Below are 12,140 nucleotides of genomic sequence, written 5' to 3'. Positions count from 1 at the left end.
TTCCTCACTTCACCTACAGGCTCATCCCAGGGCGTCCACAGCACTCTCAGCTTCATGACGCTCACCCTTTCCTACCTACTTCTTCCCATTAAGGACCCTCCTCCAAGGTATCCCATTTTCCTTTCCAGAGTCTGGGTTTACTTTCCCACGAAGACAGGCACCTTCTCGCCTGTAGCCTAGCCTCAGGGCCTCAAAAACAGTGTGGAATCTCTGCCCTTGATGTAGACAGTCTGAGATAAGCTCCCTCAGATCTCCATAAGTAGGGACCACCCAGCCTAAATCCTCTTTCCTCAGCCATTTTTTAAAACCGGAAGGCCCTGGGAGTGCAGGTGTGTATGAAGAGAGGAAGAAGAGCTGAACTATTCATTACAAAAAAAAACCTTTGCGCACCTTAATCAAGGACTCATCTTTCCTTAAAATTAAATGCAATCTAAAAGGCCAGCTCAGGGAGGTTTGTTGCAGCGACTGCCAGCATCTCCACAGGGTAGAAAATTAAGCCTCCAGCGCGACAAACTGCAGTTCCACCGTATAGGCACCAGGTGTCGCTGTGGACTCGTTGTCCCGGCTACCCCCAATTCCAAGAATCATTTTTTTCTCTCTCTCTCCCCCTTCCCTCTTTCTCTCACTCCCTCTCCCCCTTGGTTGGGCTTTGCCAACATATCAAGATGCGTTTCGCCGGCTTCCATCACTAACCTCCCGGAGGTCATCAAGCCAAATTTATGAGTGGCCGCTCGAGTCACGTGACTCTATTTAAGGCTCCCTTATTTGGGAAGAGCGCATAGGATAAAGAAAGAGATATCTCCACCTATAAATTGTGCACTTTGGAGAACAAAAAAACCCTCAACTTCAAAGAGTCACAAATCACCCTTAATCAAAAAGGGTGCAGAAATTTTTTTTGGGCCCTCCCCGCCATGAGCTCCTACGTAGCCAATTCATTCTATAAGCAGAGTCCCAATATCCCTGCCTATAACATGCAAACTTGTGGGAACTATGGATCGGCCTCAGAGGTGCAGGCATCCAGGTACTGCTACGGCGGATTGGACTTAAGCATCACTTTCCCACCGCCTGCGCCTTCCAACTCTCTCCACGGGGTAGACATGGCTGCCAACCCCCGGGCTCACCCCGACCGCCCCGCCTGCAGCGCCGCGGCCGCGCCGGGACACGCTCTGGGCAGAGACGAAGCGGCTCCTCTGAACCCCGGGATGTACAGTCAGAAGGCAGCTCGTCCGGCGCTGGAGGAGCGAGCTAAGAGCAGTGGGGAGATCAAAGAGGAGCAGGCGCAGACAGGGCAGCCCGCCGGACTGAGCCAGCCACCGGCCCCGCCACAGATTTACCCGTGGATGACCAAACTGCACATGAGCCACGGTAAACTTTAGGACTTCATTTTGCGCGCTCGGGTCCGCCTGGGTTTTATAGGCCATGCGGGGCAAATAAAGAAAAAAAACCTGCGGCCATAAATTTTACGATCCAGGCATCAATGGCTCGTAAAACTGTCCACTAAAAGGCTTAGAGGCTGTGTGCGCCCAAATTTACGACGACATAATTGGATCATAGGAACAAAACGTGTATAAAAGGCAATATTCAATTTTTGGGGGAGAGGGAGGGAGTTAAAAAAATAGAGGGATCTGACGGGTGAGGAACGCGGGGCTCCAGAGCGGGGATCCCCCCGCGGCTCCCTCCCTCCTCCCCTGCGGAGCCGCTGGACCTGCGCTCCCGGCTCCGGAGGATTCCTGCGACTCAGGAGGGGTGGGAGGGGGGTCCCCTTGCTCGGATCTCGAGGGTGCTTGTTGTTCGGTCCGAGCCTGGGTCTCCCTTTCCCCCCATCCCTCAGCCTCTCCGGCTGCTGCTGAGTGAGGGCTTCGGCGGAAAGTTTCCTGCCAGGGCGGAGGCGTCTTTCCCGGGGCTGAGCTGGGCAGGGCCCTTCTGCGGCCCGCTGGGCCTGCCTTGCCCGGCTCGCCTCTACTCCCTCTCGCCGCGGGTGGGGGGGCCTAGGACTGGGGTTTGGGTTCTGGGACGCTGCACGCTATTCACCCCTTACTGGCTTGGGGGGCTTATGTTCCAGAAACTGACGGCAAGCGGTCCCGAACCAGTTACACACGCTACCAGACTCTGGAACTCGAGAAAGAATTCCACTTTAACCGCTACCTCACACGCCGCAGGCGCATAGAGATCGCCAACAACTTGTGTCTCAACGAGAGACAGATCAAGATCTGGTTCCAGAACCGCAGGATGAAGTGGAAGAAAGATTCCAAAATGAAATGCAAAGAGGCTCTTTAGAGGCCATGGGAAGGCCCGCAGAACGCACCCGTTCCAGTCCCTGCGCCTTTCCTTTTCTTTTTCCCTCTTTCTATATTTTGGGGCGGGGGCGGGGGCTGGAGCATCCGCTCTCCAGCCTCATAGACAAAGCTCTTTCCCTTGGCATTCCGCATCCCCATAGACCCCGGGTTCCCGCGAGGCTACCCAAACTGCCCCGTCTCGCCCCAGCTCTGCTCAGCACCCGGGTCCTAGGGCGAGCTCTTGCAGGGGCTCCCGAGGGCTGTGGTGTGCAGGCTGATCCGGGACCGAAACCCAGCCTGGGCCGCCTATCTAGCTCCCAACCCCAGCGTTGCCCGCTCAAGTCAAGGTGGGCCCAGCGCCGATTGCTTCTTGCCCCGACCCTCCGACCTCGCCCTCTCCTTTGTTCCTGGCTAGACTGGCCAGGCAGCCACGGGCTGGCGAGAGAGAGCCCGAACCCGGCGCCGGCGCCAGACTTGGGGTGCTTCGTTGTCGCGTCTAAACTCGATCTTAATTTTTAGTGATTTGCATATGAAAGGGGGAGATATTTGAACCTCAGCCTAGGGCCCCCTCGGTTGCCCTATGCTTTCTAAACCTTTCTTCCGGGAGAGCCCAGGAACCTCATCCCGCTGCATGCCCGCTCAGGCCCGCAGCCCCAGTCCACTAGCTCCACTTTTGGGGTCACCTGCCACTGGACCCCCTCCTTCACAAGTGGTCCCAGAGGCTTTTGGCTGCCCCATAGTCCTTGCCGCGACTTTCTGTGCCCACCTGCCCATTGCTGTTGCCCAACTATTTATTGACTCCCGGTCCTTCCTTGAAACTATATTTTGTCATATCAAATAAAGACGAATAGAGAACAGGATGAAGGTTCCTCTCTGTTTGGGGCATGTATTGGGTAAAAGTGTCTAAATCAACTGTGTGAGGTGTAAGAGAGGCCCTACAACCTTTAAACCCCTCTTTTAACAACTGAGATGCTTCAGAGGTAGCAAAAAAAGGGGTGAAGAGGGAGGTGAAAGTGAACTCCTTTCCTGATCCTTGACTTCAGAAGGGCCTCTAAGCAAAGTGGAGGGCACTCAGGCCTCTTGTGCTGGTTTTACCCATATGTGACTGGCCAAAGCATTGAGGCCTCTGCACCCCATTCCCACTTTGGCTGGATGTATCTGAAGCCTCTAAACTGACAACAGCCTCCCCTTGCCAGAGCTAACATGCAAAGGGTTGGTGGCTCCGCCAGGCTCAGCCTTTGGCTCTTCTGGATCTCTAAAGATTTCTGCAGGCCTTGCTGGACAGAAGGAGGGCTTATCCCTGAACCTTTAGTCCCTGAAAGATCCCAGAGGGAGTTGGTAATGCCTCCGTTAAGGGATGATGGGGTGTTAAATGAGATGTACCTTAACTTTCTGTGGTGCTGGGGAAAGGGAGGGTACAAGGCAGTCATTTGCAAGGTATACCTGCCTGGTAGGAATATTCCCACTGTCTACCCACCTTCTGGGGCCAAGAACTATAAAGGGCAATTCACTTGGGAGGGAGCTGCATAGACTTATGCAGGAGTCAGTTTACCATCAATCATCTCAGTTTCTGCCATTTTGTGTGGAGGGGGAGGGGAGGCTTAAGAGAGAGGGGTAAGATTGATAATTAAGGTGGTGAGACAGGCTAGGCCCAAACTCTGCTCAGCTCCAGGCTCCAGGATGGGGTAGGAGAGGAAGCACTTTATAAGGGAAACAAATGTGGGCAGGGTCTATAAAACTTTACTGCATTTCCTCTCCCACCTCCCACAAAGGGGTGATTTCCTGGAGTGAGCCTGGGACCCCCACACTGGTGTGGGGAGGCATTCAGGAACTAGGCTAGGGGGCTGCCCTAGCAGCTAAGAGGGGAAGGGAACAGAAAAGCCCTGGGGAAGGCTAGGGAGGATATTTATGATTATTAATACTGATGCTCTTTGGATTTATTATAAAGACTGACTTCTCTGTATTCTGCTCCCTAAGCTACCAGTCTGTCAATTTTTAAAAGACTCAAGAGTCTTTCTTCACCCCATGCCTGGTATATAGGGGGGTCTCTATAAATGTTTATTGAACTACACCCATGGCTACCACCCCTCTCCTATAAACTGCACTCAGACCAGGTTAGGGTCCTGGTAATCTCTCTCAACTTGCACACAGCAGCCAGCCCAACCCAGCCCAGCAGTAACTCCTCTCCCTCTCTTTCTTCTCTCTCTCACTGAAATAAAATGTGTAATTTTCTTCAGGGAGTTATTTTAATTTTTTCTCCATGCTGAGCAAAACTATTGGGCAAGCGGTGAAGCGTGGAGAAGCACAGGCATCTCCAATGGGTAACAGTTAACTAAGAAAGAGGCCGAGGCGCCTGCATTCACCCTCCCAGGCTTCGGAGGCCCTGGGCTTCCTCTTCTTCCCTATGAGGACTCACTGTCCTACTGGGGGAGAACCAAGGGCTTTGCCAGGGGTGGGGCAATGTTGATCAGACTTTCCTGGGCAGGGTGCAATGATCCTACTATGCACTGACTGCCTCTTCCCAGAAAGGTTTGCACCTCCTCCCTGGAGGAGCCAGCTGAACACTGCCTCAACTTGGCCAGGTTTGGGTAGATGCAGCCATTCCTGTCCTCTTCCCCCCTCCTCTCAGAGAGTTTCTGCAGGCCGGCACCCTGGCCCCAGTTTCTGCTTCAGCAGCGTCAGCGTCAGCCATCAGCCCTGCATCTATTCCCCCTCTCCACTGCAATGGGAGTGAGTACGGCCCAGATCCTTGCTTCTCCCTTAGCAGAGGCTTCTGCTTCAGAGTCTGGGACAGTACCCCCCACTAGCCAACCTCCTGGTACAATCTCCAAGTACCAGAGTTTGGCATTGCTCTGGGAGAGTTAATGGAGGGGCTTCTGGGTCCCAAAGGAAGACTGTGGAGCCTGCCCCTCCACTTACCCTGGAGCCCACCCCCTCTGGCAGCGAAAAAGAAGGGGAAGAAGCGTGACTTACCTTCCCGGGGGAGTGGGAAGAGGGGGACACGGCCCACTCTGAGCAATTAGAGGAGAGAGGAGGAAAAAAAAAATAGGAAGAAAAAAAAATATCAACACGACCTTGAAGGCGACAGGTCCTTATGGAAATAAGTAAGTAAATAAATAAGGATCCACCCTCTCCCCCCTCCCCACCCTGCAAGGGGGGGGTGGGGGTGGGGCAAAGGAGCAGCACCCGGCCTTGTTAGTGTAACTGAGCATTAAAGAAATACGCATGGCTTCTATGTGAATTTAGGAGTTTGAAACTTTTGGAGGTTATTTATGTGAATGGCCTGAAGGCAAGCCTGTGAGTGGCTCTTGGGGGACCACGTGATATCATTAAACCAAGTTTTATGGTGTAGGGAGAGCTGACAAACCCACAATATATTTACATCATATATAATCTTAACTGTCCAGCCACGCAGCTGCTGGTGAGGTTTAATGCTAGGACAGAGGGCCTGGCAGTTAGAGGGGATTACAGCGCTGGGGATGATGGTGAGAGAGGTTACGTCTTCGCAAATGAATCCCAGGCGAATGCTGTAAGTTAATTTTTTTGTTGTTGTTCTCTCTCTGACCCTTTCTCCCGTTTACCAAATTCCACCTTCCATAATGGAGAGGTAGTTCCCACTTATTAAGGGGAGGGGAAGAAGGCCTCCCTGACTGAGTGCAGGTTGACGGTAAAGGAGTAGGAATAAAGGTTGGGGTAGGGAAAGAAGAAAAGCCGCTGCTGGGTGAGAAAAGGGAGCTATATGGGGCTTGTCTCCCCAGATCAGTCCTCCTCCTCCTCCACACCTTATTCCTTCCAGCTACAGGTTAACTAACCCTGGTTCTTTCCAGCTTTGCTAGGTTTTCCTCACTTTGTCCCCACCTCCTCCTCATTCGGGACAAAATCCGGTGGTAGAGGCGGGTGGGTGTTTGGTGTTAACTCTGGGTGAAAGCGCAAGGTGGCTTCTCTGGGCCCCCTGGCCCAGGAAGGGCAAGTTCAGGTAGCCCAGAGTGCAGGCATGGTAGGTAGCTGGGGAGTGGGGCAGGGAAAGGGTTCTGGGGCTTGTGAGTCCAAAGGCTGAACTAGTAGAAACATCTTGAAGGAGGCCGGTTTAGCTCAGGGATCCTAAAGCAGCCCCTTCCCCCGCCACCACCAGGCAGGGTGGGCAGCAGTCCCAGCTTCCATAGTAGCCTGGGATCTTGGTTTGTCTTGGGCCAGTGTGGTTTTGTTCTCACCCCTCCCCCCAGCTACTGGAATCTTTCCTGGCTTCCCTTGCACTTGTCTGGGTGAATCTAGCACTCCTCCTCTCCCCCCCCCCCCAGGCCTAGAAGTTAGTGCTATCAATGATGTGTTAGGTGGAGTAACTCTTGTCTAGGCTGGTCTGAGAAGCCTGGGGCCAAGTGGTGAGAGAGAGCACTAGGGAGGCTGGATGGAGCCAGAGAGACCCACTCTAGGCATTGTGTCTTGGAACTCTCTTCAGGTTTCTAGAGGCATAGGGTAAGGGAGGCACGTGTCCTCCACACCTGTGAGTGAGCACTGCTTCTGGTGCCTCACCAAGAACTAGGAACTACACTGGGAAAGCGAGAACTTGTGAACTCAGGTTCCTCGGTGCTCAGTGTATGACAAGGGGTTCCGCAGCAGGGCAGAAAGCTAGGACAGACTACCGGAAGGGAAAGGGGAACTGATCAGGGTATATCTGCGCCTTCCAGAGGGGGAGGGGCCTGGGGGCTCCAGGGGTCTGGGCACCCGCTTTGTGGAGAGGTGAGGCTAGGGGGCTGGAGGCACCATTTTTACACATCCCCTGATGCCTTAGGGATAGAGGAAAAAGTAGGAACCCAATAGTGAGAGACAACAGAGACAGAGACCCTGGGAGAGAGAAAAGGGGACATCCTGAAGCCCAAAGGCAAGAGGTGTCTGAGGGAGCCCTATCCCTCACTCTAGGAATAGCTTCACTTGCGCTAGGAGCACGGGCGCCCAATGCCTTCCTCGGGGCCTCAATCCTGTGCCACTATTTGGGCTTCTTCCTCCACCTCCCTCTTCCCCAACACCTTAATTTCCCTATTCTCCAAGGGTAATTGTTGCTAAGTGCTATTTACTCATAGCGACCCTGTACAGGATTTCAGAGAAGCAGCTGGTGAGTTTGAACCACGAATCTTGTGGTTAGAAGTCTCCAGTGCTGATTCTACAACACCACATCAGGAGTCCTTCTGGGGATAGGACCCCCAGATAATTCCTTCCAATTGTCCATTAGAAAAGTTAACTCAGACCCTTTCTTCTTCATAACCTACCCTCCTCGACTTTCATTCTCCCCAGCCAATGATTTTTAAAGGTTTCTGGAAACTTTTTGATCTAAACATAAGGAAAAAAGAGTTTTCCTGGAGCTATAACGACTCTCCTCCGCCCCCTCAGTTCTCCCTCAGGGCCCCAGGGAGTAAATACAAGGGTCTTTAACCAAGAATTTGAGCAGGTCAAAGTCCTGGGGCTAGTCCTGGTGTGGTGCTGTGGGGGTAATGCTTAGGGCTGCAAGGTAGTTTTCAACCACAAGGTACGCAATTTGAACTCTCCAGCCGCTCCTCAGAAACCCTATACAGGATCGTTCTGAGTTGGATGGGCACTTAACAACAAAAGTCCTGGGGTGGCGCAGGAGGATAGTCACTGGGCTGCTGACCACACAGTTGGTGGTTCAAACCTTATACAAGGTAGCTATGAGTCAGAACTGACTCAAAGGCACTTAACAACAATGAGGGTCCACTACCCAAATGAGTTGTGGGTACTGTCCCAGACTCCTGGTCAAATCTGGATTGCAGTCCCTTTCTCTCTGAAGAGAGAGGTGTATGAGTTCGTTTATCGATTACACAGACTCTCGTGGAGATTCAATGACCTCCTTCTGTTCAGTAGACTTAAAATTTCATTTAAATACCAACCCTTCTCAGCTCCCAGTAATAGATTCTCCTTCCCCTAAAATAATTTTCAATGGCCAGTTTTATACTGTTTTGTTAGCTCCACTTGGAAGCAGAATAAATGCAAACGGGGTCACACACACACACCCCACACACCCTTCCTCACATTTGATTTTGAGGGAATCTCTGGAGCGGGGGATGGGCTATCAACCAGGTGCCAAGGTGCCCCAGCCAACCCGGAAAGCGTTTAATTTTGTTCCTAGTTCTTTAACCCGAGAAAAGGTCAAGCAACCAATCAGGCATGCGCTAAGCAGGGTCACATGGCCACCATCAACCAATCAGCAAAAAAAAAATACTTGGGTCTCTGTCTCCGCTCATCCTCTCCACTCTTTCCCCTCCTTCCCTCACTCCCCAGCACTTGTCCAGCTCCTTGGCTCAGATGCAGAAAAGAAGAATGATGCTGAGAATACCCTGGGCCCCTTCCATCTGTCCCTGAACCAGCTCTAAGGAGTCATTATCATGTGTTCTGTAGTGCTGACAAAGTTGTATCTTGATGTGAATCTCAATGTTACAAGGACCTAAAGTTGTCGTGGGGGGCGGCGGGGGGCGGGGAGGAGGGAGTCCTGAGGATTTTTTCAGTGTTTGCTAACATGATCCTATCCAGTTCTCTGAGATTTATAGGTGCGGAGTCAGGTATGCATATGAACTTCAGTCCTGAATTAAACTACTGACTGTAATTACTCCCTATACATTTAAACTTTTACAAGTTTTCTGTTCTAATGGGGACAGGTGGGGCAATTAGAAGAAATCCCTTTTGGTTTTTTTCTTTTTGAATATGCTCCAAGAGACACTAGCTTTATCAAACTGCCTCAGGCATACTTGAGAAAGGAAGGAAAGGTGTGGAGACTTTTCAAAAGTTGTGTTTTGTACCTCTAGTTTGTTAGTAACTTTCAACCACTTGATGGGAGTTATGGGAAAGAGAGTGAACACAGAGAATCATGACGCCTTCCCATATTAAGCACTCTCCCATATAATAAAGTGATAGTGTTGGTAGATAAAATGATGATCCTTGATCCTGATCAATAACTTTCAAAAGACCAGTCATTGAAAGGGTAGCTCTTATGTTTGTATTTCTGTGAGTCAGGTCAGAAGGAGCAAAGGCACAAAGAGTGTGGATGGAAGGCAGAAGTGCTGTGTTTCAGAAACACCTGGGCTGGGCTCTAACCCAACCCACTCATGAGTACCTAGGTATCTAGGTAACCCCCACCCCCTACATCCCTGTTTGCTCCCCACCCCCCATACCAGTTTCCAGTCTTTGTTCTCAGCTCTGTGCAACTCTGATCTCCAAGCCCTCCTCTGGTGGCACACAGGTGCAGGTATGAGTCTGAGTTGGGCTTGTCACCAACCCCCTGCTTGTTTAGCTTCTGGGTGGACTCTTTTGGGGACAATGCTGCAAGACAGGTGGGAAGGATTAGCATGAGAAGCCAGGAGGGCAGCTTTTCTCAGAAACCATTGAGCCCCCAGTTCCAAAGCCCCCTTCAAGCACATTGCTCTACTTTGCCTTTTTATAAATTAGAATGAAGACACACATACACACACACTTTATTTTTCCTTGGTTGATGGTATGGTAGTGTTGTCTGAGACCAACCCTCAACTCCAGTGTAGACTCCCCTTGATGGGATCACCAGGTCCCTTGAAGGGTGGTGAGGTGGTGTCTATTGAGCAGCACTGGGATTTATTTATTTATTTATTAGAGTGCCTCAACCCATCCTAACATCTAAGTAGATCTTCTTGGTCTCTTGGATTCTTCTTCTTTGTGTGTAATTGCTTTGGGCTGTCTTTGAGAGGATAAATGCTGAAACATTGTTATTCTGGGCTCTAGTTTTGTGTTCTCTTTGGTTGGGGAAATAAACGCCCATTCTGAGCCTATTCCTCAGTGGAACTGGTACCCTTGGAACCCTTTGCGGTAGATAGTATAGATTCAGGACCCCAGACTAAGGCTTTTGGGGTTAGGGATTTCCATTTAGGCTGCTAGAAGGTCAAGAAAATCACATCCTTCCTACCCACCCACCCTTTTTATTAGGTCCATACAACCAGAAATGATACTATTTCTTCTGATAATATGTCCTTCAACTTCTTTGATGGGGGTCCCAGGAACCTAAAGAGTCATCAGGCAAGGTCTGGGCTAAGGAACTCTTTGTCCTTGAGCCCTATTCTGGGGTCCATTTTCCTCTCTCATTCTTAAGGCTCACTGAGGAGTAAGAAGGGAACAGAAATTCCCATGAAGATACCAAGTCAAGCACTGAAGACTGGAAGGGGCGTTGCAATTTTGAATCTGGGAAAGTTGGATTAGGTTATCTAGGACCTTGTTCAGTCTCTGATAGTCAGGCCTTAGCATCTATAATGGGAGCTGAAATAGAAGGCTCCAGGCATGCTGGTACAAGGAGGAGGCTATGTCACCACATGGACACATACATGTTCAAAACAAGTTCTACCACTAACTGCAGTTCCACATAGGCAGGGAGAATGCCTGGGCACAGTTAACTAGGAATCTGTCAGTGCTGCAAGTGTCACAGTTCAAGGTAGAGCGGCTGGGTTTTACCCTCTAGAAACCCCTAACCCCCAGTCACATGTGTACACACAGACCTATAAATATATGTTCAATTATGGTATGAAAGAGGTCAGAATCCTGGTACACAGTAAACCAGTCTTAAGATTTTGCCTCATCAACTTCCTGTTTTTTTCTTCCCATCCCTGTTCTATCAGCACAACTTTGAGACCATTTGTCCTCTCTATCCCATGCCTACCCCTCCAGCCCTAGGCTACTATAGTTGCTCTTCTTCCTTCTACCTCCCTGGGAAATCCAAACCAGACAGTCCCCCTCCCCCTCATGGGTGGGATGGTGGCTACCCAGATCTCAGTGACCTTTAGTGTCCTGTTGGCCCAAATTGGATTTTAGATGTGAGAGGGAATTTGGGGACAAAGATGCCAGACCCTTATCTGATTGAATCCCCTTTTCCAGATGTTCTGACCTCAAACTCCAAACCCCTCAGGGCTGCTTCTTTGCTTAGACAGTAGAGAAAACTCTTGTCAAGTAAATACTTCTTTGAAAAGTCAACTTTCTGGCTGGAAAATACTGTGTGGGTGTGCATGTGGGGGTGGTGGTGAATGGAGGGAGTAAGGGTCAAGCCCCTCATTTTAGATTGTATCTCCCCTCCCCCTGTGGAGGATGGGGGCGTGGGCCAAGGTTTTATTGAGGATGCTTTTCCTGTTGGGAGTAGAGACAGAGTCATAAACGCTGAGAGGAGGCTGTTTTGATCTTGTGACTTCTCAGGAAGTAGCATCTAAGGTTTTGCTTTGTAAATCACTCTCCCCTGCTAGATTGGATTGCATTTCTCAGCGCCCACCTGGGCCCCCCCCTTCCTTGCCTCTCTTCCCCAGTAAACCAAAGGAGAAAAATAAAAGAGTCCAGAGCCCAAACATCCTCCACCTTTAACACCAAAGAGCCCCTGGTCTGAAAGTCTACATTAGCTGAAGAGAGCTGAAACATCCTGTAATAAATTTGGATCCTATTCTTAACTCTTCTTCCTTGGAGCCCACTCCTGGTATAAGAAAATGGTTCCTTGATTATTCCCCCTTCAAGGTCCCAGATAAAAAGGTCGATTTCCTTTTGCCTGCTCAGACCCTGGTCTCCCAACCCCTTCTATGCTTAGAATTAACATCAAGGCTAACAGAGCTCCTCAGCTTGGTGGTAGATGCCATGACTCCTGGGACTTTTGTCTTTTCCAGGGTAGCTCTCTCCCTGTGACCCTTACTCCAATCAAAGTTCCTTCTTACTAAGATGGAACTTCAGGTATCTAAGAGAGAGCTCTCAGGCACCATAGAAGGGCAAGGATGGGAGTGAGATAACCCCACTGGAGCCTGTGAGTGGAGCAAACTCTCCCTGAGATATGTGACTGGGGTTTTTAGTAGCTAAGCTGGATGCAGG

At 50.6% G+C, this 12,140-nt stretch overlaps 2 protein-coding genes across 2 annotated transcripts in view; both read left to right on the top strand.

Moving 5' to 3' along the window:
• Positions 1–12,140, top strand: part of HOXC4 (homeobox C4) — a 38,759-nt gene that overhangs the window by 15,230 nt on the left and 11,389 nt on the right. The gene's annotated exons all lie outside the window — the stretch shown is intronic.
• Positions 912–2,277, top strand: HOXC5 (homeobox C5). The gene is made up of 2 exons (XM_006869938.1): positions 912–1,365; positions 2,063–2,277. Exons 1-2 carry the CDS (start codon positions 912–914, stop codon positions 2,275–2,277), a joined length of 669 nt encoding a protein of 222 aa, XP_006870000.1.

This window comes from Chrysochloris asiatica, unplaced genomic scaffold (assembly GCF_000296735.1).
Source record: "Chrysochloris asiatica unplaced genomic scaffold, ChrAsi1.0 scaffold00138, whole genome shotgun sequence".
In the NCBI taxonomy this organism is placed as follows: Eukaryota; Metazoa; Chordata; class Mammalia; order Afrosoricida; family Chrysochloridae; genus Chrysochloris; species Chrysochloris asiatica.
The sequence above is the reverse complement of the archived record's forward strand: the minus strand, read 5'-3'. Positions and strand labels throughout refer to the sequence as shown.